Source organism: Apteryx rowi, unplaced genomic scaffold (assembly GCF_003343035.1).
Source record: "Apteryx rowi isolate R43461 unplaced genomic scaffold, aptRow1 scaffold_66, whole genome shotgun sequence".
NCBI classification, from domain to species: domain Eukaryota; kingdom Metazoa; phylum Chordata; class Aves; order Apterygiformes; family Apterygidae; genus Apteryx; species Apteryx rowi.
Genome location: NW_020450938.1, coordinates 2443431 through 2466756, shown reverse-complemented (window position 1 = coordinate 2466756; position 23326 = coordinate 2443431). Strand labels below are relative to the sequence as shown.

General features: G+C 38.7%; 1 protein-coding gene across 3 annotated transcripts in view; it reads left to right on the top strand.

Moving 5' to 3' along the window:
• Nucleotides 1-213: 213 nt before the first annotated feature.
• HEATR1 (HEAT repeat containing 1) overlaps nt 214-23326 on the top strand; it is a 41752-nt gene continuing 18639 nt past the window's right edge. The window contains exons 1-23 of one of the 3 annotated variants that reach the window (XM_026085121.1): nt 214-281; nt 731-884; nt 3640-3856; nt 4799-4940; nt 5490-5591; nt 6541-6681; nt 7313-7524; nt 8870-9003; nt 9856-9964; nt 10337-10447; nt 10887-11004; nt 12211-12318; nt 12729-12824; nt 13826-13914; nt 14221-14432; nt 15092-15213; nt 15719-15916; nt 17107-17290; nt 17542-17690; nt 19813-20005; nt 20580-20752; nt 21646-21813; nt 22674-22916. In XM_026085121.1, the coding sequence (XP_025940906.1) occupies nt 743-884; nt 3640-3856; nt 4799-4940; nt 5490-5591; nt 6541-6681; nt 7313-7524; nt 8870-9003; nt 9856-9964; nt 10337-10447; nt 10887-11004; nt 12211-12318; nt 12729-12824; nt 13826-13914; nt 14221-14432; nt 15092-15213; nt 15719-15916; nt 17107-17290; nt 17542-17690; nt 19813-20005; nt 20580-20752; nt 21646-21813; nt 22674-22916 (3363 nt within the window). In that variant the 5' untranslated portion in view covers nt 214-281; nt 731-742. Of the gene's footprint in view, nt 282-530; nt 545-717; nt 885-3639; nt 3857-4798; nt 4941-5489; nt 5592-6540; nt 6682-7312; nt 7525-8869; nt 9004-9855; nt 9965-10336; nt 10448-10886; nt 11005-12210; nt 12319-12728; nt 12825-13825; nt 13915-14220; nt 14433-15091; nt 15214-15718; nt 15917-17106; nt 17291-17541; nt 17691-19812; nt 20006-20579; nt 20753-21645; nt 21814-22673; nt 22917-23326 lie in introns of those variants that run through there. The other 2 variants (XM_026085120.1, XM_026085122.1) reach the window with 2 other exon arrangements.

Sequence of the window (23326 nt, the reverse complement as noted above, 5' to 3'; positions counted from 1 at the left end):
CCCAGCACCCGCCCGAGCGCGCGCAGCCGCCACTAACGGCCACGCCAACGGCGCGCGCTCAACTGCCACCTCCCCCCCGCCCCGCCCCCAGCCACGCTGTAGCGGCTGGCAGGCGGGCGCATGCTCAGTGCCCGCAGCCGACGCCGCCGGAGGAGGGAGGTGCCTCCCTGCCCGTCGGGGGTGGAGGTTCCTCTTCCGCTCGAGCTGCTGCTTCCGGGTTCGCGGCGCGCGCAGCCCACGTGGGGCTCAGCGTGGCGGGGGGCAGCGCGGCTCGGAGCCAGGTCAGTGTCGGGGCCCGCCGCTCTCGGGGCGGGCGGGGGGACGTGTCGCCGCCTGCCACTGTCCCCTCTTCTCTCCCGAGCAGACTGGGCCCGGCTCAGCCCAAAGTGTGCGCGTCCCTGAGGGGCAGCTGGCAGCGGGGCCCGGACCGCGGCGGGGAGGGGGGTGAGAGAGAGCACGTGCCTCCATAGCAACCGCTGCCGCGGGGCCGGCGGCCGTTGGGCGCCCGTTACCGCTATGGGCCGCTGGCAGCCAAGCAGGCGGGGTGAGCCTCGGCGGGGCCCGGGTACGGCGGCGCGGGTCGCCACCGCGAGTACAGGGCGTTGCTGTTGTTTGGGGCAGGCTTTAAACGTTGGAAACGTCTTTTTCAGAGGGAGTAAGTACGAGTTGTTCAAGGGTTGCTTTATCTGCGGTTCTGTTTTGGTTTTCTTTCTTTAGATTTCTTTTCCAGAAACACGAAGCAATGACGTCTCTCGCGGAGCAATTGAAGCAGCTCGCTCTTCCCCAGAATGATCCCAGCCTCTTATCCCGCGCTGAAGCAGCGTCGCTGCTGTTTGATTGCAAGGAAGCTGCTACTATTGACAGGGACACCTTTTTTGCCATTGGTGAGTTTGGCTCTTTAGATCCTAGTGACTTAAGAATCGTTTATCTGTCAAAAAATGGTTAGGAAAAGGTAAATGGCAAAGACAACCTATCTTCAAAAAAGGCTGAAAGGATAATTCAGGCAACTACTGGCTAGTCAACCTCACTTCAGTTCCTGGGAAAATCATGAAGTGGGTTTTCTTGGAGCTTGTTTCTGAGCACATGTAGGAGGAAGTAGTTGATAACATTCAGCATGGATTTACTAAGGGTAAATTATGCCTGCCTGACATGATTGTCTTCTGTGATAAAAAGACTGGATTTGTGGACAACAGCAGTGCACGTCGTTTATCTTAATTTTAGTAAGGCTTTCTACACTGTTTCATGTAATATTTTTGTATCCAAGTTAGGATGTCCCAGTCTAGATGGGTGCACAGTGAGATGAATAAAAAACTGGTTGGATGATCAGACTCAGAAGGTAGTGGTTAATGGGTTGTACCCTACCTGGAGGATGGTAACAAGCAGAGCACTGCAGGGGTCTGTTCTGGGACCTGTCCTGTTTAACATCTTTATCAGATCTGAAGGAGGTGATATGCGTGTGCTCTTGTCAAGTTTGCGGATTACATGGAATTGGGGTGGGCTAGTTGATGCACTCCAGGGCAGGGCTGCAATTTAGAGACACCTAGACAGGCTAGGGGAATGGGCCAATAGGAACCTTATGAAATTCAACGAAGACAAGTGTCAAGTCCTGGTGGGCAACAAGCTGAACATGAGCCAGCAGTGTGCTCTGGCAGCAAAGAAGGCCAACAGCATTCTGGGCTGTATTAACATGAACACAGCTGGTAGGTTAAAGGAAACTATATCCTCCCTATTCAGCACTTGTTAGATCGCATCTATAAAATTGTGTCCAGTTTAGGGCCCCCCAATATAAGAAAAGCATTGATTAAACTGGAGTGAGTTCAGTGCAGGGGCCCCAGGGGGTCAGGGGCTGGAGAACTTGCCCTGTGAGGAGAGGCTGAGGGGTCTGGACTTGTTCAGCCTGGAGAAGAGAAAACTTTTGGGGGAAGTCTAATAGCAGCCTGACAATACCTACAAGGAGGTTATTGAGGAAAATGGAGCCAGGCTCTTCACGGTGGTGCACAGCAGGAAGACAAGATACCATGGGCATAAGTTGGAACAAGAGAGGTTCAGCCTGGATATGAGGATGTCACCATGAGGTCAATCAAGCAGTGGAGCAGTTTGTCCAGTGAGGTTGTGTAGTCTCCATCCTTGGAGGTTTTCAAAACCTGACTCGTTAAAGCCCTGAGCAACCTGGTCTGACCTCAGAGCTGACCCTACTTGGAGCAGGGAGTTGGAGTAGAGACCTCCTGAGGTCCCTTCCAACCTGAATTATTCTGTGATTTCATGAAAACCTCCTGACATCCTGCTCTGTGGTAACTTTATAGTTACAAATGATATAAAGTGGAAAAAGACATTACTCTGTTTGCACACTTAAAGATGTTTGTGCTTATCTCTTTCCTTTTTTGTGCGGATCTTTAATGAGGAATATGAAATTTCTTAAATAGGAAAGCCGTTTATAAAGCCACAATAATTGGCAGAAAGTCTGGGCTGCATTTGACAGCGTATATCTGTCTTAAGTAACAAGACTGTAGACATGTATCTGTCTTTAATGTACCACAGCTATTTCTGAGTTATGTATTTCTTAAATAGTCATTATGGAACTCCTTGCATATGATCATTTATTTCTTGCATATTTTGCCTAGCTGCCTGGTTTCTATAGTTGTCTGCTTTGTGCTTAGCCATTAATATTTATAAGCTTGTGTAAAATAATGAAATAATTTCTATGGTTCTGTTGTGGAGTATGCTTTTTCCTGTGTGTATTGTGCATAAACTTTTGTATTTTAACTTGTTCGAAAAGGTACCCTTGCCTGCTTCTTCAATTTGGAATCATAGAAGGCTGGAAGGGACCTTTGCAAATCATTTGGTCCAACCCCAACTCACCACAGAGCCAGTTAGCTCAGGTTGCTTAGGGCTGTGTTCAGTCGAGTTTGAGGACAGAGGTTTTCACAGCCTCCCTGGGCATCTGACCCAATATTTGACCACCCCCATAGGAAAAAAAAAAAACAAAAAAACCCTCTTCCTAATACTGACTTCATATTTCCCATGTTACTGCTTGTATCCATTGCCTCTCATCCTTCCAGTGTGCACCTCTGAGAAGAGTCTAGCTCCATCTTCTCTATAACCCACACTGTCCCATTAGATAGTTGTAGACAGCAGTAGATTTCCACTTGGCCTTCTCTTCTCAAGGCTGAACAAACCCAGTTCTCTCCAGTTTTCTGGTTTGTCATTTTCCAGTCCCTTGATCATCTTGGTGGTSCTCTACTGGTTCACTCCAGTATGTCAGTGTTTTTCTTGGGGAGCTCAAAACTGTGCACAGTACTCCAGATGCAGTCTCACAAGTGCCAGGTAGAGGGGAAGGATCACTCCCCTTGACCTGCTGGCTACACTCTTGCCAATACAGCCAAAAATGCTGTTGGCCTTCATTGCTGCAAGAGCACACTGCTAATACCTTTTAGTGTCCTTCATCCTCATCAGTTAAGAAATGTTTTAAATGTAGCAAAAGTTTTAGTGTTAGATCTGTTACTGTTTGGTTTGGTTTGCTCAGTAAGAATGACATATACCTGTAGAGCATGGAGGTTGGGTATGTCATTGAGGAGGTAGACGAGTAGGACTGGTGATTAAAACTGTTTCATTTAAGACATTCTTCCGTCCTTTCCACAGGGTGCACCGGCTTAGAAGAGCTGATGGGGATCGATCCTACCTTTGAAGTGTTCCAGCACAGTTTGTTCAGTTCCATGTCCAAAGGCCTCGAACGCAGTGTTCAGACTAAAGCAGTAAATCAGCAGCTGAATCAGAATATTTCATTGTTCCTGACTCATCTGTCCCCTTACTTCATGCTTAAGCCAGCCCAAAAGTGCCTTGAATGGCTAATTCACAGGTAATCCACTAACTACCCTACATGTCAATAGGAAAGGCTACTAGAAAGGCAAGATTTTTTTTCCTGATAAGAATAACTTTTAACAATGTTACCAGAGTTTACTGGAAATACAAATTAAAATGCTTAAAATAGCAGTTCAGGCTTTGTCTTTATGGAGCCAGATGTAATTCTTTCCAAATTAGATTTTTGTCTTCTGATACATTTCTGTGAAGATGTTGATTGTTGATGATTCCATGATAATCTGTGTAAAAGCAATTATTTCTTTGCCTGGCTTCCACCAAATTTGCCTAGCTCTAGCCACCTTACAGAGCATCTAGAGAGGCATTTATGTAAGCTTTAAGAAAAGGGCTGTGTAAAATAGCAGCTTTTCAATATAAGCTGTGAATGTCACACCCCTGTATTATAAGATAATGAGATAAATATTCTTATTTCAAGGTCACATAAGAAGGTGTGAGGGAAAGTAAACCAGGTATTGTAAAGTGTTGTTGTCTTTATATAAATTGACATATCCAGATGCAGAAAGTGTGATATTTCATATCATGAAAGARTGAGTGGATGATTGCTGTTGATAGAGCCTTTGAATTACAACATTTTATGTTTTGTACTGAAATTCATACTAAATTGTTGTACTGCCTAGTTTAGTATTAAAATCTATACAGAAGAAACTAAGGTAAACTTATGTCCTGTAGGGACATAAAATTAGGAGAGTGAGGAAGAAATCTGCTAGTACAGTTTCTTTCTTGTAATGTCTTTCTACACTTCTGGGCTAGTGGCCACCGTTGGATTTGGGACTGTAGGTAGGCTCACTGATTCAACGTGGTAATCTCCTGTGGTCTTGCCTGAAAACAAGCAGGCCAGGTGTTCCGAGAAGAACATGGCTGGGTCTTTGTTTTCAACTTCATGAGAATTTTTAACTGTATATATATGTTTGTTTTTTCTTAGATTTCACATCCATCTCTACAATCAAGACAGTTTGATTGGTTGTGTTTTGCCATATCATGAGACTAAGCTATTTGTGAGAGTTATTCAGCTTTTAAATATAAAAAATCCAACTCATAAATGGCACTGGCTGAATCCAATAAGGGTAAAGTACTTAACAGATGCAAGTTAGGAGAAATATGAGGAACTTTATTAATAATATCCTGACTCTTCTACTGGCTTTATGAATGTGTTCCACCTGTTTATGTGGTTAGTTGTAGGGCTGTACTGAAAGATTTAATTGCAGAATTGGAGCCTGAATGCCCACCTGTTGTTTCTGCTATCTTTCTTTAAATATAAAGTTAATTATAAAAAGATTTGATTGTAATAACTCTTTGTTTTTGCAAAGATAAAGTATGCTTTTAAGGTGCCAGTATTTGTTACTGCTAGGAAGGCATGTCAACTACTAAAATATCTGTTTATTTGAATATAGACTATATATAATGCTATTCATTAAGTATCTTAATGTGGATATAAAAAATGCTAGAGAGGTGCGTGGGTTTCCATTGCTTATTTCAATTTGAACAGTGTTATCTGATCACTAGGTTTAATTTTAAGAGATTATATTAATTTTTATGTTGGGTGCTTTGCTTCAGTTTACCCTAGAGTATTCTAATTTATTTATTTTATTTTATTTTTTTTAAACCATGGAAAGAAACCTGGAGTCCCACTGGCAAGGGGTACTCTCATTACACACTGTTACAAAGACCTGGATTTCATGGATTTCATCTGCAGACTGGTGGCAAAATCCGTGAAGGTTGTCCATTTATTTATTCTAGAACAATATTTGTGTATTGCTTTCCCAATCTTTATATTTGTATAAGATTATACAATTTACTACTTTTAATTGTGTGTCAATCAGTAAAAGGACTCATACCAATAAACAATATGAAAATCTTTTTTTCTTATTATTTATATAGATGGCATCTATCAGAAATTGCTATAAGGAGATTTTTAAGAACTATTGAACCATGACAAAACAATTTGGCAATACTGCGTTACTTRAAGAACAAATTCACTTTCTTCATTTCTTTTATGAGCTCATTCCTGCCATTTGTTTATAATTATGCTTTGAATTTGGGGGTAATCAAATGGATGGCACTGTCAAATCCCTCTTTTGGGGTGGTCATGGATGTTGTAAGTGTATGTTTTCAAAAGTAATGAGAACTTAAAGTTGAGAATGTTACCTTCCTTGTTCTAGGAGGTTAAATGGTCTTTTTTTGTTTTATTTGCAGTTAATATCAAAAAGAAAACTTGTCTTTTTTTTTGGAAAGATAGTACATATAGCAGTCCCAGTTATTTAGAGAACTAGAATGTATGTACTATCAAAGTAAGCAAAGCAGACGTGATTATAGGGATTGTTCAAACATATAGTAGGAGTGTTAAAACTAAACATACATCTGTTAGCTTTTCAGCTGTCCAGTTCACAGTCTTGAGCATAACACCAAAATCACAAGTGGTTTAAGTTTACCTTATTATGATAAACTGCAGTAGCTGAGGAGTAGTACCCATTTCGTTCTACCTGGTCTGCAAGGTGAAGCAGTAGCCTCTAGTGTGGGTCCTGGAGAAGGTGATCCCTTCAGTCATGCTAGCAGGAGTTGGTAGAGTTTATATGTCAGAGGATTGAAATCTTGCGCTTTTTTGAGAAGCCATGCTTGTCTTTACACTTTTCCTGATGTCTGAACAACTATTTTTCTATGGTCTAGGTCTTTTCAGAATATCCTGGCAACTCAGCTCAACTGAGAGTTCTTCTTGCATTTTATGCTTCCACCATTGTGTCTGCTCTTGGGGCAATGGAGAAGATAACAGACAGTATAGTCTCCATGCTGCTCCCTTACATCCAAAAGGTACCTGAAGCCTTGTTTTCCTTCCTGTGTGTTGACATGTACTGTGTTTTGCTAACATGCTTCCTGCAGCTAACATTCAAGAGGGACAGTCACAGCTGTGCAAGGTAGAGTGTATATGAAATGTATTGTACCACTTGTACCCTGCTTTGATGCATCAGGCAGGTGAAGGTTCATGGCTAATAAATGTTTCCTCAAACCTCAGATGAGCATTTTAAGAACTTTGTTCTCTATTTCCTACTTTGCATGAGGAATGGAGCTGTGAGAACTGTATACACAGCCTAAATAAACCTCTTCACATTAGAGACTTACTGTGGTAAACAATGTGGAAGTGGAGTCAGAGTGGACAACTTGCTTTGCTGCCTTCTTTGCTCCAGCATATGGGAATGTTGCTCTGTTAATGAATGTGTGCCTTTTTGCATATGTGTACCATACATGACAGCATTTTCTTCTTCAAATTGAGTTTATGGTTTATTTAAGAGTTAACACACTGAAAAAAAGGTAGAGTGATTCCATGGATGTTGGGATGAAAATGATTTTTATATTAATATGCTTGGGTTGTTGGTTTTTTTTTTTTTCCTTTTTTAATTTACATGTGTCAAAAATGCATCTTTATCTCTTTCTGTTTTCCTAGGGTCTGAAATCCTCTGTACAGGATTACAGAGCTGCAACATACATGATAATCTGCCAGATGACAGTAAAAGTGACAGTGGAAACCTCCTTGGTGCATTCCTTGATGTTACAAATAAGCAAGACATTGTCTAAAGTGCCTTCATTAGCCAGGGAAGGCGTGGCATGTTTGAACCTTCTTCTGCAAACTCAGAAAGGAGACAACCTTGGAAAAAAGTTGAGTTCCCTCCTTTTAAAGCTTAGATTGCACTTTGATAATTTGAATGTTTTCATCCTGCTCATTAAAGGAGTATTTTCCTATTGGAAATATCAGCTATTGGATAGCTGATATTCCGAAGGAATCTGAGATTTCTTCTTTGTGCTTTGAAAATTTGTATGCTCGTTACAGCAAATGAGCTGTAGTGCAAGTCTGTGGGTTTTGGTCCCTCGGTTGTCACCCCTTTCAGTAAGGGATCGCTTTCAACATACAAAACTGAAGCCTGTCAGTAAGAGGTTATCTTGAAAATGGGAATCCTGGAAGAGAAGCTAATGTGATAATGGTAGTGCAAATCTGGAGTTATTTGAACAGCTTGGAGAAAAGAAATTGTCCCCTGAATGGAAGGACTTTGAGTTTGTATAGTTTTACATCTGAAGTGTTAGTGCTTCCATACCATYGTTTCTTTGGTCCCCAAAGTCAGGTGTTCTTTCAGAAGTACTTGTGGTATTTCATCTCCCTCAGTCTCTCTGTTCCAACCCGAGACAGTTTGTTAGCTAGTGCTGTTACATGCTGTCAGACACAGTGGTGGAAGTCCTGAACACTACAGGGAGTTTACTTGCTGCTGGAGAAATTTGCGTGGGTATTCCAGTAGGTTCAATCTTTTCTCTGCTGGGATATGCACACTGATCTCCTAGATACTTGGAAACAGTCATGGAACAGAGACATGGGTTAAAAGCTGAGAAGTGAGGAGCTAAGGACAGGCATGCTGGATGCATTGCACAACACCCAGCCAGTGACAGCCAGGTGGATGTGAAGGGAGATAAAATGAGAGAAACTTCCATTAGCAGGAAGTGAGATTACTTTGCTCTTTGAGGAGCTTCTGTCATTGAGTTGCTGTTATTTCTCCTCCTTTCCTTTTGCTACCACTGAATAGGTGATGTGCTCTTCACAATGCTCTACTTTCTACCTTTTTTTTTCCACATAGGTCCTGGAATTTACTGTGTCTAATAGTACATAGCCAAAGGACAAAGAGGTGTTTCTGAGGATAGGTCTTCATGTGATCCATGCAAATATTTTCCCTTGTACCATCAACTTCTTGAAAACATAAGGATATTGGCTGTGCTGATGCAGCGTCTATGTTCAACACAAGTGGCAGTAGTCTGTTTTCTTGTAGAATATGAAATGTGCCAATACCACTCTGGCAATTAGTAATTGGTACCCTTTAGATTTTTTCAGCGTTTATTTACAATGAAGTTGTTGATTGATGCTGAAAATTGAATCCTTAGGAATTCTACATGGTTTGAAAATGTTGGTAATTGGGAACAATGTGCATTTTTTCCCTTCTCTTCCCTGCTCTTTGTGCAGGCCATTTAATTACCTGTGCAGCAACCCAGAACTGGTAACACTTTTGCAAGGCCTTTCAGCAAGCTATGATCTCTCTCCTCTTCTGGGTTACCTGTTGCCTCACCTTGTTTGCACTGTCATTAGATGCAATACAGGTAAGTTAGCATATATATTCAGTGTTTTGTAGAGTCTTATAGGCAGATTGCTGTGGTAAATCTTAGCTATGTAATTCTAATTGCTGCTGCTATGAAAACTGCACCAATACATGTGAAGACCTGGCTGTGCTTTTTGTGTGTTGCATTTTGTTTTCCCAGTTCTTACAGAGGATGCCATTTTAGGCATTCCTATATCTATGTCACTTTGATTTAGATGTTGATTTGCAACATTTCAGTAGTAACTTACTTTTGATGTATGAAATTTCTTACTCTTAAAGAAGTCTAGTATGGCAAAATCCATGATTTCAGTCCTGTGCATAGAAGACAGGTAGATCCCATGTACTCCATATGTAGTTTAAGTGATGGACATCTGTGTTTAGCTTAGTAAATTAAATGTGCCTGGGAATGCTCCTGGGCAATGCGGTCAAATGGCATGCAGTGGCTTGTGTGTGTACTAGTTAGTCTGCAAAACAGGGTGGCTGCATGCACTGTGGGCTGTTTTAATTGCCCAGTCATGGTTGGGAAAGCCCTTTAGTTGAAAAGGGCCAGATTCGTGCTGGGGAACATGATAGCAATTTGTTAACACAGGTAGTGGATAACAGATCTGGAATGTTCCAAAGCATACTTGAGTTTATTGGTAGAGATACAGCCTTCAACATTTTAATGACATCAGTGTGAAGCATTGCTAGCAGCACACGCTGAGAGTTAGTGTTAGCAATGGATAAACATTGCTGCCTTCAGTGCTCGGTTCACCAGATGATACTGCTTATACAAGCTGTTAGTTTTAATCAGTATGGAGAGATTATTCTCAAACTGATGTTCATCTTCTATGATTGTATGTTTTGTTCTTAGAGGAACAAGAAGAATCTGAGGAGAGAGAGAATAATATTTACATCAGACATCTTGAAGCTATTCTTCAGAGTATAACACTGGAAAAGGATTTAGATCGCCTATTGGCCTCGTGAGTTAACTTAGATTTTTTTTTTTTTTCCCCATAGCACAGCAGTCACTTCTGATATAATAACTAATATTTGACAATGTCATTAGAATTATATGACCATGTCTTTTAGTGTCATGTTCTTCTGAGTTCTTATGTCAACTCCAAACTTGGATGTTGAAACTCAGGCATTCAGTAGTCCAAAATAGCCACCCTTTTAGCAGTTATAGGAGTACTTGTGAGACAAAGAGTGAAACTGCAGGTCAGGGGCAAAGCTTTACTTGTAATAGTTAATGTGTATTAACTCTAACGTCTTTAGCAGCATGTTCTGTAACACTAATTAAAACTATTTTCCTAAAAATTATGGCCTTTTTGTTTGTTTGTTTGTAATTGTAGCAAGATTCTTGAAGAGTTTATCTCATATGGTACAGAGATTGAATCTAATCCCACCAAAATGGCTGCACTCAATCAGAAGCTGCTTCCTCTTATCAGACTTCTTGAGAGAAAGTAAGTTCTGTTTTTCTATGCCAGACCCACGATGTGTAGAATGATGAGACCAACTATAACTTTAACTTACTAGGCATAAAAGGGACTATTCTTGCCCAGATAAATACAGTAAAAGCAACTGACTCCTAATCTTTGTCTAAATTATATTTAAGCTATCCATGTATATTTTGTCATTTCTGTTGTACCTGGACACAGAGCTGCTGGCTTTGTATGGCTTTTTGCTATGTAGCATGAACTTGTCTGTTCATTATTTATCTTAGAGGGTTGCGTATCATCTGTGTTAAGACATAATGGTTAATTGCTTTTGCAAAGCTACTTATAATAGTTGGTTTAGACGAGTGCATGTGCTTTCAGCTTCCTTGTATTTCCTTGTATTTCTCTAGCAAATACATGTTCTTCAGTAACACTCCGTGGATTTTTTTTTTTCTCCTGTTGGCAGGTATCCTAAAGCTTTAGATTCTGTTTTGGAGGAGTATCTGGAAGATGTTACAGATCAGGCTGACCAAATTCTTTTTCACCAATTTATTTCTCTTTCATTAAGCTGTAGCAAGTATAAGGTGGGTAAAAGGTCAGTTCCTCAGTCTAGCTCTTATCCGGTTATGCTGCCAGAAGGCTGGTGTTTTGGCAGTGTGCTGTTCTCTGTTTTCCTGTTTAAACAMATCTCCGCCCTCCCCACAAAAACCCTTATTCAAGTGAGATTTGAGGGGCTTGATCAAAACTGTGATCAAATCAAAACCTATCAAATATTTAGAGTTCCCATTTATCATGAACAGTCATGAGTGTGAGCTTTTTTCCATGATAAAAATGTACACATTTCCACCTCCCCCTCTGATTGCTATCAATGATTTTTTCCCTTGTGAACTTTCCCATTACTAATCCTCTACAGGTAGATAATGACAACATGGTGGTGTTCAGCAAGGCCTCATCTTGCTTAAGAATTTTGAGAGTGTCAAAGCCTCCGTTTTGGGGGAGGTGAAAAACAAATTTATCCCAGTTGAGAGACGGTGGTTTGGTCCTTTTTGTTGTCTTGATTTTACAAATGCTTGCAGTCAGTAACATGGAGGAATATAGGGACTACAGAGTTTTTCCTGTGCAGTTTCTGAAGAGTAACTGAAACTCAGCTGTAATATTGAATAAGTGTGAGCACAACAAATTTGTTTAAGGAACTTTGGGGTTATTTTTTTTCTTTTTAAAAGATGATTAGTATTGTGCCTGTTGTTTGCAATGACTGAAAGCACACGGGAAAAGATAAACTATATAAAATAGTGCTTTAATATATTTTGTACTGATTTAAGGAAGGCACAGGTTCTGTGACTGAGCAAGTGGATTTAAAAAAAAAATAGACAACGCATGGAGAATGAAGGTATATGACTGTTCGAGCCTTTAAGGCTCCTGAGATAAGGTACAGGCAATTGAATTGGCAGGGATGCCTTTTTAACAGTTTCTGTCTGTGCTCTGTCATATTGGCTGTGTCACTAGAGCTTTCTCAGAATCCTTAGATAAGTGTAGTGTTTTTCTAGGACGAAAATGTATCTGTGGCTTACTGTACTTTTCAAGCTATGTTCCAAAAACTGGCTGCTAACATAAGGAAGACCATATTTGAAACAGTTATGCTCCATCATTGTACTGCAGTTGACACTTTGTAGTCTGAATTACACAGGTTCTCCTCTGGTCTAAAAGATTGCTGAGTCTCTCTCATTATCCTTACATATACTTAAAGTATTTTTAACATGCAGTGAGTCACTCTGAAATCTGTGTTTCAGTTTCTGGAAGACTCTGATACCTCTCTTCTGCTTAGTTTGAATCATCCCCAGCCAGCTGTGCGAGTCCTGGCTGTTCAGCATTTGAAAGACATTATTGAAACATCAAAGGTTTGTGTCTTCAATCTCTCACTTGTAAAACTTACRTAACATAAAATGTCTTGAAAAAGCTGTGTGCCAGAAATATCAGTTGAAGACAAGTGCTACATTAAGCTATTTTGAAATATCATCCTGATGTTTTGCTTGGTGTTTCCAGTTAGCTCCTGTCACCATTGCTCCCTCTGTTCCAGGGTCTGGATATATTTTTGGTTATGGAGCTACTTGTAGTCTAGTCTAAGTTAGTGGCTACTTCTGTTTTTCTTTCTTTTGTTGTTGAAAGTTAGCCTGTCAGTTATTTGAGGTTTAATTTCAATGACGTTACCACTTTTTTGTGCTAGGATTCAAATATTTCATTTAAAACCTTTAAATTTTGCTGCCAACAAACTTTTTTTTTAGCTGTTTTTTCNTTTCCCCCCCCCCAGGAAGGCTTTGATCAGTCCTTCATAGAAGAAGCGATCTTTGGGCGGCTTAAGGATGACAACAAAGATGTTGTAATGTCTGCTTTCAGTGCTTTGGAGGTAAGTGTGTATATTTTGATGCATCAGGTGAGGTTTTAGCTGGTTCTAAATACATGTCTGGAATCTATTCCTTGTAATGACCCTTTGTGTCCTTCTACTCATCTCTTTGGTTTATGGCTTTTGTCCTTTAACCAGATGAAGCATCATGCATTTTAGGAGGCTTTTGTTGTTTACCTCCTCACACTTACTTTTCCCTCAAATTTCCGCTTCTTGGTGTTTCCCAAAGCACTTGTAGTTTGACTGAATTTATTTTGTCTTGGTATTATGGTTTTCTGTGTAGCTACTAAAGCATATTTTAATCTTTGATTATTATTTGAAGTGTGCTTCTGCTTATCCCATACATTCTTTTGTAAAAATGCAAACCACGTCATCTGCCCCTTGAATGAAAAATGGTGCAATGACAAGTCATTACTCTAGTTAGAATTGCCCCGTTGAGTTTTTCCATATGGGAGTCATTTGGTCAGCTGATTGTAGCCACGTCCTAAACTCCAGCTCAGTTTTACTGGATAGGACCCTGGTATGCATTGTACTGATTGTTTCCCACTGCAGTAACAGTCTTTCTTTATTATTTCTGCTAGTAGTAGCTGAGAATATTATTAGCAATAATATAATTGGTTTTGTGCATTCATTCATTCTCAATCATGAAAAGATATGAATAGAAGTGTGTGAGTGTTTAAACTTTAATGTTTTTTTCTAGTGTGCCTTATTTTTTTGTCATATGCTACGTAAAGTAAAAATTCTTACTAAATTATAAAATGTTCTGCTTATTGTATGTTTACCAATTTTGCCAAACATTTCTGCATTAAGATAAATTCTCCCTACAAGAGGGCATGCTGCCCATCCACATAACATCTGTTTTCATGAATAATGTTTTTAGTACATGCTCATCACTAGGAGTTCARTCAGTCATCTTGGTATGGCAGATGCACTTTCCATTTTGATATGGTAAATTATGTTTTGTTTTATTATACTTTCATTTCTTTCTCTTTATTACTTTCCAGATTTTCAGAAAAGAAGTCAATCCAGAAATAGTAGTTTCAAGTCTTTTGAACATCTTTCAGAGAGTTGATCTTTCAAAGGATGGAAAGTGGTATGTTTGTGGGCTTTTTTTCAGTCTGTTTTCTTTCTGTTTAAATAATTAAATAATTTTAAACAATGCTTTAAAAAGTATTTTTGACTTTGCAACTACTTTTATGATACATCTATGCTGAGTTATAAGAGCAACTTGCAGTTATTTGCACCATTTCCCCTGAATTCCTTATTTGTTCTTACTTGCTGTTTGGATTCTGAAAAGCGTAGAAAGTTGAGACCAAACCAAACAGATGTTGTTGCTGATATGATTGAGCAGTAGTTTTTCAATGGTGGGGGGGGTTGTTTTTTTGTTTTTTTCATTTAGGTATAAGGTTCTGGAGCGAGCAATACAAATTTTAGTCAAAGAAGAGATTTTGAAAGAGAAAAAAGAACTACTAAATGAAGCAGTAATGCAATTGTTACCTTTTATGGTAATCACTAATGCAAATTCAAAATCTTCAGAATGGAAAATGGCAGTATGCTTGTCAGAATCTGGTCTCTGCTTGTTACACCCTTTACTGAAAGGTTGGCCAGAAGGTAAAGTATTAATTGTAATTAATTTGATAAAAGAAAAACTGTGATAATTTAGATCTTTATGCTTATTGAATCTTAATGCGAATAGGAGGAGACTGGCTAGCATTAACAAGTTATGCTAACAGTGTGATTACAGGTTTTTTTAAAAGCTCTTATGAGCTTTTTTGCTTGTGTTTTGCAGTCATACATTGATATGAAATGAGGTGGTCTTGCAGTGGTATTAACCACTGTAATTCATCAAGGAATTATTTTCTTAGACTTGCTGTTTTGAGGCTTAGCCTTTTTTGTAAATTGAGCTGAAGTGTGAAGGAAGCTATCAGCAATAGGTGGCTAGACAAAATGAAAAAAAGGAGTTGTTTTCTTGAAGGAAATGGTAGACTTTCTTGTGCTCAGCAAAATAAACTTCCTGATACAGAGAAGAGCAAAGAGAAACAAGGGATAAAAAAACAAGGTGAAGATAAGTGCAAGGGTAATGTGTGGGGGCAGAATCAGAACTCTTAGAGCTGAGCAGGAAGAGCATTCAAGTCTACGGTGAAGAAATTGTCTAGTATGTTTCTCACTGTTTCTAAATGTTGTTGAGCTGCCAGTGTTTTAATATGTGATTTATCTATCCACCTTGTCTGATTTCCCCCCTCCCCCGCTCCCCCCCCCCCTTGGAATAGTTCTTGAAGAAGCAATTAAATCTAGCAAGTCTGCAGAGCTGATTGGAGTGGTCAACAAGAAAATGATTCTGCTATTTTCTGAGAATATGACTTCAGGGGACCCTGCCTTACTACTCCAAATGGTGTGTGTGCCGTGTTACCCTAACCTTAAGAGATCTTACTTTCTAGGTGGTTACTGTAGTAGAACGAATGTGATATGGAGGAACTTGATATGTGCTGTTCTTGGCATTAAGATGTCATCATCAAGCTGCTAGGAAAATATATTTATTGCATAACTCCAATACAATCTTGGTAGAAATAAATTTCTGCTTTAAATTAAAGAAAGTAACAAGTGAAGCAGTTACCTGTTTGGACAAATTATTAGTGTAACGAAATTCCATGAATTTTTGGTTTCTTGGGAAAAAAAAAAATCTTATAGAGAATAAACTTGTATAACTTTGGCTAGCTCATAGATACTGATGTTTGTGCATTCCTGGATTCCAAAAGTACCATTACATCACAGTAATTTTTTACCAATGATAAAAGGTAACAGAGATTTAATTGGACATGCAAATGAAACATGGTGTAAAGTCATAGCAAAGTCTTACTGTCTTACAGACTTCTTGTTCCTTCCCTCCCTTTTCCAAGGTTGATGGTCTGATACTTGTTGCTGAAATGGAGTCTGACAGTGTGAGGCAGAAAGTAACTGCTCATATAATTGGTTCCGTGCTTGTTCAGTGCTGCTGCAATTCACAGAGGAAGGAAAGTTATTTTTCAGTGGCTATCAGAGTTTTCCGTTTCTTGGATGAAAAAATACGAAATCTTGAAGGTTGTCATCCTGCAGAGGTAAGGTGTAGACACTTTGGAGGTGACATTTTCCCTTTAAGGGAAGGGTCTTTTTCGTAGGAGGAACAGGAAGTTCAGCAACCTTGAGAGGGACTGAAAATCTTGGCTTCTTTTGTTTTCAAAACAAAATCGCACACTTGGCAGCTGTACTAGACGCTGCTGTTAAGAATTGCTCTGTTACATTTTACCACTCTAGTAAGTCCACAATGGGAGTTGAAAAACTCTTGTGCTTTAGGCTAACACCGTGTGAAGTGGTTCAACCTGTCAGTGCTATGGGGTGGGCACTGAGTTTGGAGTGCATCTGTGAGCTACCCTGTTGCATCGTGTGATATTGTTTGTTTAGGAATACCAGTTTTGTTAGTCACTGAGTAAAGGGTTTTCCAGCTTGTTCGGTAGGGGAAGGAAAAAAAAGCAGTTGAGTACAAAAAGAGCTTGTATTAATTACAGTCTCAAGTAAATCCTTGGAATAATATTGAAGGTGTTGATGCTGGGTTGCTGGGTTTTGGTTCATTGCACAGCCTCTGCAAGCAGTTGTGTTAGCGCTTGTTGGGAGGTGACGAGGGGGAATGAGGAGCCATCAGAGAAGCAGGAAGAGTGTTGAGAGACTATTTCTGCATGTTTTTGCTTATTTGGTTTTGTTTTTTCCACATTTCCCATTTATTTTTTAATCTTTGTTGTTAAAACAGCTTGGGGTCTTTTGTGTGTAACAAAACCACATGAGCAGGGCTGTGTTTCTGTGTGCACTGCCACACAGACATATCTATCAATACATGATAATTAGTTATTCTCAACTCAGATTATTCCATTAAAGAGATTTTATATGTACAGGTATTTGAAAGACATGGATTTTGTTGCCTTAGCAGAGCTAGATGAAGGGATAAAACTGAGTGTCCACAAACTGCTATGAGTAACTTCTAATCTCTTTAAAGAGGTATTTTTAGAAAGATTTCTATTTAACCCTTCTGTTACCTTGCTTATGTACATTCTTAATAATGGCAGTAATAGCAGGTATAGACTTTATAACTGCAGATGTGAGTTTAAATATGAAATCAAAAATGTAATTCAGTTCATAGGATACCTCTTTTGAGGTTGGAAATCAAATATTGTTGAACTTCTCATTCTAAATATGCCATGTTTTCTGTTGGACGAAATTGTGAAGGCATACATTAAAATGAAATTTTCATTTGCAGGAAGTTCCCCCAAACTGGTCTGTTGAAGTAATGCAGGAAACTTTGGTGCCAGTAGACTTGTTAACTGCATATGTAGAAAAACTCAGTAGTGGTCAGATTGTTGATGCAGAAGATTCAGCTATGTTCATGTTTTTGTTGAAAAGCTTCATTAATGACCTGAAACCACCTCTGTCCTTTTCAAAAGGTGAGTGTTAAGGCTTTAACTGTGATCCGTTCAACATCAGTTTGAAGTGAAGAAGGAAAGCTAATTGTTTTTTGTCTTCAGAAGTTTGTTTATATTGTATTGAAATCAGTAAAGGTTTCTTAGTTATGAGCATGGAATCAGTCAAACATCTTGTTTTCTTTTAACTGTAGAGATGTTTGTTTTCTCTTTTGTTTCCGAAGTTGTTTATATGTATCCACTGTGTCTTATTTATTAAYGATCTATATTTTTAGAAGAAACTTGGTGGAATCCTGAATCTCTGAATCAAGATAGCCAAGACTACCTGCACCTTCTTTTGGGTCTCTTTGACCTACTTGTCTGTGGAGCTAGTGAGGGAAGCAATGCTGTTCAGTTCAGAGCATTGATGAATCTCTTACTCAAGGTATTTTTTACATTTATTTTCTTAATTGTTGTTTAGAGTTATTAATCATTAACTCTTATGCAGAAATTCAGAATTTTGAAGAAAGATGAGAATTGATCATGCAATACTACTTGTGGACCTGCTAGTACTGTGAGTAAATTGGAGTCTGTGCTTCAGCTGGCAAGCCAACCCTCGTTGAATGTAACAGAAAACTAAAGTTAAAAAAAAAAAAAAAAGTACCACCATGTATGAAAACGTAGCCCTGATTTGTAGGACAAGATAAATGGCTGGAGTTTTGAGTTAGAGCTTCTGTACTTCCAAAGAACAAGGCAAAGAGTTGCCCTGTAAAATTTGTTACAGTTCTTAAAATAAAAAATACAAAAATTAAGGGAGCAGTTTTGGAAGGTATTGCAAAGCTATATAAATCTTTTTCCTTATAGCATCATCTCATATTCTCTTGCTCTCATCAATGTAGTGAGATTTTTTTTTGTGAGGAGACGAACTGGATTTTGGCAGTTTTTCTAGAGGACGGAGTAGTAACAGTCTGTTCTGAGGAACAGAGTAGAAGCAGGTAATTGATGTAGGTTCATGCCGTTGTTACTGAAATTTGATGCTGTTTAATGAAGATCAGCACACGACAAACACAATGGGAGAAGGAAAGAATAGCAATGATTTCAAAACAAAATTTGTTTCTGATGCTGATTCTCGTATGCAACTTCTTTGTCTAATTATTGGTCACCCCAAGATCTAGGGAAGTTGTGCCAACACGGAGCTGTTATAGAGATTGATTCAGTGCCTGGACAGTTACAGGCTGTCATCAGGGAAACAAGGATGTTATTTTGGGTTTTTTGAATAAGTAAATTGGGTTCATATTGCACAGAAGAAGAGAGAGATTAATAAGAAGGTGTGTGGGGGGGAAGGATTATAGGAAGTTTGTGGAATGGAATGAAGTTGGTAATGTCCTAGAATCTGGTGAAAGCAATAGTTGCAATAATAGTTTGATTCTTTCACTTATGGACTACTGCTGTCTCCCATTTTGGGGTGTGTTTGATGCGAAAGGGATAAGACAGATAATTCTGTCTGCTCCAGAATAATTAATACAGCCAGAAGTTAGAACCTGATGGACTCCTGAGAAAGAATAGGCAAGAGTATGTTAGAGGCTGAATCAGTTGTGCTGGCAAACTATGTTCAGTCTTGCAGGATGTTGCATGGGCACTCCTGTTTGATGCGTGGGGAGCTCTTAGGATTTCAGAGGGCCCCTTGCAGACAGAAAACCTGTAAGCTATTGACAGTCTATGTGATAAGCAAGAACTTTAAATTGATTTGGCATACTATGAGGAGACAATATAATTACTTCAAAACCAGAAGCTCCTCATTTAATTATGACAGAAAGGTCCTAAAGTAAGATTGAAGTAATTGGTTATAGATGTGTGAAAAACTGATCCAAATCTTCTGGAACAGCTACAACTATGGAGGGGGGAAAAATCGTTCCAGCCTGTATCTGAGATAGTTGGTGATACATGTTGGATTCAGAGCTTGTTAATTTAATCCATCCTGTATTATTACAAATCGTGCAGCAAATCCAGTATGAAATCTAAGAATGAAGTTCAGTGTGCATGTTCAACTCTGAAAGCTGTGCTGCACAAGGAAATTGCATGCCCAGTTCTTCTGAGAAACTAGTTTAAAAAGTGATTTTTCAGAAGACTAAGAATGATGAAAAAGCCAGGGATTAGTTTCTGAGAGCAGTTCTAATATGAAGATAACTACCACTCAAAACAAAAAATAAAAGTTCTTAATTTTGCTTTATTTTGCATACAACAATTTTCATGCTCAGTTGAACATTATACAAGTGGATGCCTTTTCAGTCTCTAATAACAAGAAAAAAATATACTGTATTTACATACCTATAGCCCACAAGTGTTTTGTCAGCAACATGTGGGCTTTATGTACGTGCAAGTATTGTGATCAGAAGCTTATCCCAAAGCATCTTAATCAAAAACTTTTTCTTCTGAAAAGTCACTGGTTTTGAATCTTTCATTCTCTTTTTGCTTTCTCCTTTGCTTTTGGGTGGTTTATCTGATGTTGTGAGTTGGTGAAATAAATTAAAGCTGTAGAACAACTGATTTTTATTGTTAAATTTAAGGTACATCTAGAAGATTCAGAGGTTCTCTTCAAATTCCTTTCAATTTTATGGACTTACAACTGTAACCTTTCAAATCAGCTGAACTATGAAGTCAATGCAATGCTACAGACTCGAGCTTTGTATATTGGCTGTGCACTGCTTGTGTTACAGACATACCAAAAGAAGAAACAGCTGCTGTCACTGTCATCTCCAGGTAAAGTAGAACAGTATTTCTTGTCTTAAGATTTAATCACATATTAACAAGTGGGTGAAAAAAGTGTTGTTGTTGGTTTTTTTTTAATTTCTTGCAATTTTACTGTATTTCACACTTCAAAGAGTATCTCTAGTCATTTATGTTCAGCTGCACTAGGCTGAGATAGCTCTCTTTTTTGTTCATGGGCTGCTGGCATGCCACTAGCCCAATCTTGGAATTACGTGAAACCACTTCTTTTTTTAATCTTAAGATTGTTAAAAAAACAAGTTCCTATGATGAGAAAGTCAATTATGGTATCTTACTTTCTGTGCACTACATAAGAATGTGGCAGTCAATAGCAAAATATGAATTCTTTGAGCTTAAACACAGATACAAAGACTGTGGTGTTGAAGTTCAGGGTGAGCTTCATGTTGTCTTTGTGCAGTCCTGAGATTTATAGTGGAGAAATGACTTTATAATTAAAAAGGACTGTTGATGCCTCTTAATAGACAGATAAGCAAAATTCTGACTACTTTACTTTATTTTGCTGTCTTTTCCTCCTCCCCTCCTTCACTCTTCCCCCTCCCCCCCCCAGTGGTAATATCTTTGCTAATTAATTTGGGTAGTCCTGTGAGTGAAGTTCGAAGAGCTGCTCTCAACTGCTTCCATTGCTTGAGTGGGATAAAGGAGTCTGTGTTTCATCCTATTCTTCAGAATCTGGAGCAAAAAACAGAAGAGATCATATCTGACCCTACATACATAACACAGGTATCTTTGTTATTAAGATACATATTAATACAAGTTTTGTCTGCTGCTGTGAACTCCCATCTTTTCCAAAATGTATCAAGTTAACTGGAGAAGTTAACTGTCTCTGTCAGGCTTTTGTCAACTTTAAAGGAAGATGATTCATTTAGATGCTTTAGATGATGGGGAACTGGAGAAGTGGAAAGGGGCACAGATGTGTTTGTGTCAGCCAAACTAGAATATAAAAGAAAAGGTAGTGTTTTTCACTTGGATACCTGATGAGAGTTGATGTAGCCACTAGCATAGTGAAAAATGAAATGCAGCGGTCTGTTTGTAAAACTTAATTTACGACATTTTGAGTCATGTAGTTTGTATTCAAGTTACATTAGCAAATTCTTTTTGATTGAAAGAGCAGTAGCCATGTTTTCAGGAACAGTAATTGCGATACTGGCTGACACTGTGTGCAAGAGAGGTTGCTGCCAGTAAGTAAAATACTGGGTCTAAAGTTTTGCATATACTTTTCCCATGGGAATTATCCTCCTCAAGTTTATTTAAGAATTGAAGAGTCATCCCCAGTGTTTTATAATGCTATGCTTTTGGGGTTTCTTTTGTGATGATTTCCTTTAAATACCATTTTCCTAACATCCTCTAAGGAGCCTATATTTGTATACAATAGTAGATGGATTTAAAAAGAAAAAAAAAGGGTGGGGAGATTATAAAAACATGCAAGTGACTTGTTACTTGCAGAGAATTGAGATATCAGTCAAATAACAGATGTTCACTTGTGAATTATTTACAGATGAACAATTCAGTTTGTACCTAGACTGCATTATTACAAAGCAGTAAATAAATGCTGTTTTAAGGCACCGTTTTTATTGTGGGGAAAGAACTTACTTTTTACTTTGTTAATGAACTAGATTGTGGGAACTCTATTTGTGTCTGAAGCTCCTCAAACAAAGCAGAAATCCCAGAAGAAAAAATCGTTGGAAGCTTTGGAAAGCCTACTTGATTGTGTAAAAAACCCTATTTGCCCATCATACGTTGCAAGAAACCTAATGAAAATTCTTCGTGAAGTCCATGGTGAGGTGAGTGCAGCCTTTCCAGTGTCACACTTGTTTTATGGGATGGTTACATTTCCTAACTGCATTCACTGCAGTTAATATTGAAATCAGATTTTATTTGGTAATAATGCAGTTAAATAACTTTATCACTTATAGATTGTTAGGCATTAAGTTGACACCTGTGCAGTAGTTCTGCAAAGTATGATTTAGTGAAGCATAAARCATTCTCATGCTCCATCCAGGAATATTTGTGCTGTGGAATTTTGCACTAGAGGAAAGAAATTCCCTTCATGTTATTCAAAAAGGCTGTTTCAAAAGAAAATTCTTCCAGAAGAAACTGGTCATCTAGATATCAGTGAATATATAGACTTTTCTGTACAGAATTGTAACCTAATAGGAAGTACTATTTGTGTAATTAGTTTTATTTGTAGATGTTAATCTCCTTTTAACTAGTGTATTCAGAATTCCTGTTCTAAGTGTTGTTCATTGTTCAAAAAATAATGAATGAAGTTAGGATTTTTGATCTGTTCTATTGGATGCTCCTTGAAGGGAGTGTAAACAATATAGAGATGAGTGTTCTTGCCTCACGTTTGGGTTTTGTAGGGGACAGCAGTCATAAATGCGCTGAGAAAATATGCCTTATTTCTGTACTCGAGAAATACTGTTCTGCAAAGGAGAGTAACAAAGTAGCTCATGAGCATGTACTGATGGTAACCTCACAATAGGTCTTGTATTTTTCCTCTTTAATAGTTTTAGTGTAAAATACAGTATGCAGTGCGGTACTGGGGAAAGGGCGTTGCAGTAAAATGAAGCTAAGCTGTTGGAAGTTTGTTAAAACAAAATGGATAAAAAGCAAACTTCTCTCTGAAATTTTCTATTTACAGATGATTCTTTCTCACCTCTTGCCTGCACTAGACTGGTTGCTAGAGAAGGTTTTGAAGGAACCTGAGGCAATGTTGAAAGATGAAGTTGTTCTCCTGCATCTCATCCTTGGAAAATACAATGAACATTCAGCAACCCTCTTGTGCAAGAATCGGCAGAGTCTGGATTTGTTTATCAAAAGTCTGCATGCTGCCAAGAAAATCTATGAAGAAATTCCGCCTTTCCAGATCACAGCACTTAGGCAGGTATGGCCTTCTGAAAGATCTTTGATTTATTTTTATGCTTAAAGCAGATGCCAGTGTTAGAGTTTGGATTTAAAAGGATTATTTCTGTGTTAAGGGGCCCATAGCTTTTGAGCTGTCTTTCTTTTGGTACCTGTGTTCAAGGTCTCCATAGTGTTTTAAAACATTTAAATAGGTGCTGCAAAACTCTTTCTCATAAACTTACTGGAAGAAGAAATTGCTGCTTGCTTTGTTTGTATTCTGTACTTACTAAAAAAAAAAAATTTGTATTTGCCTGCAGATGCAGGTGAAAACCTGTATCATTGCCTGCAGATACTGCTGCTCCAGAGCCCTTAGTTTTTGCCAGTTGTGCCTGGGCTTTATTTCATGATTTTATTCTGAGGAAAAAATGTCAAGAAAATACAGTAGGTGAG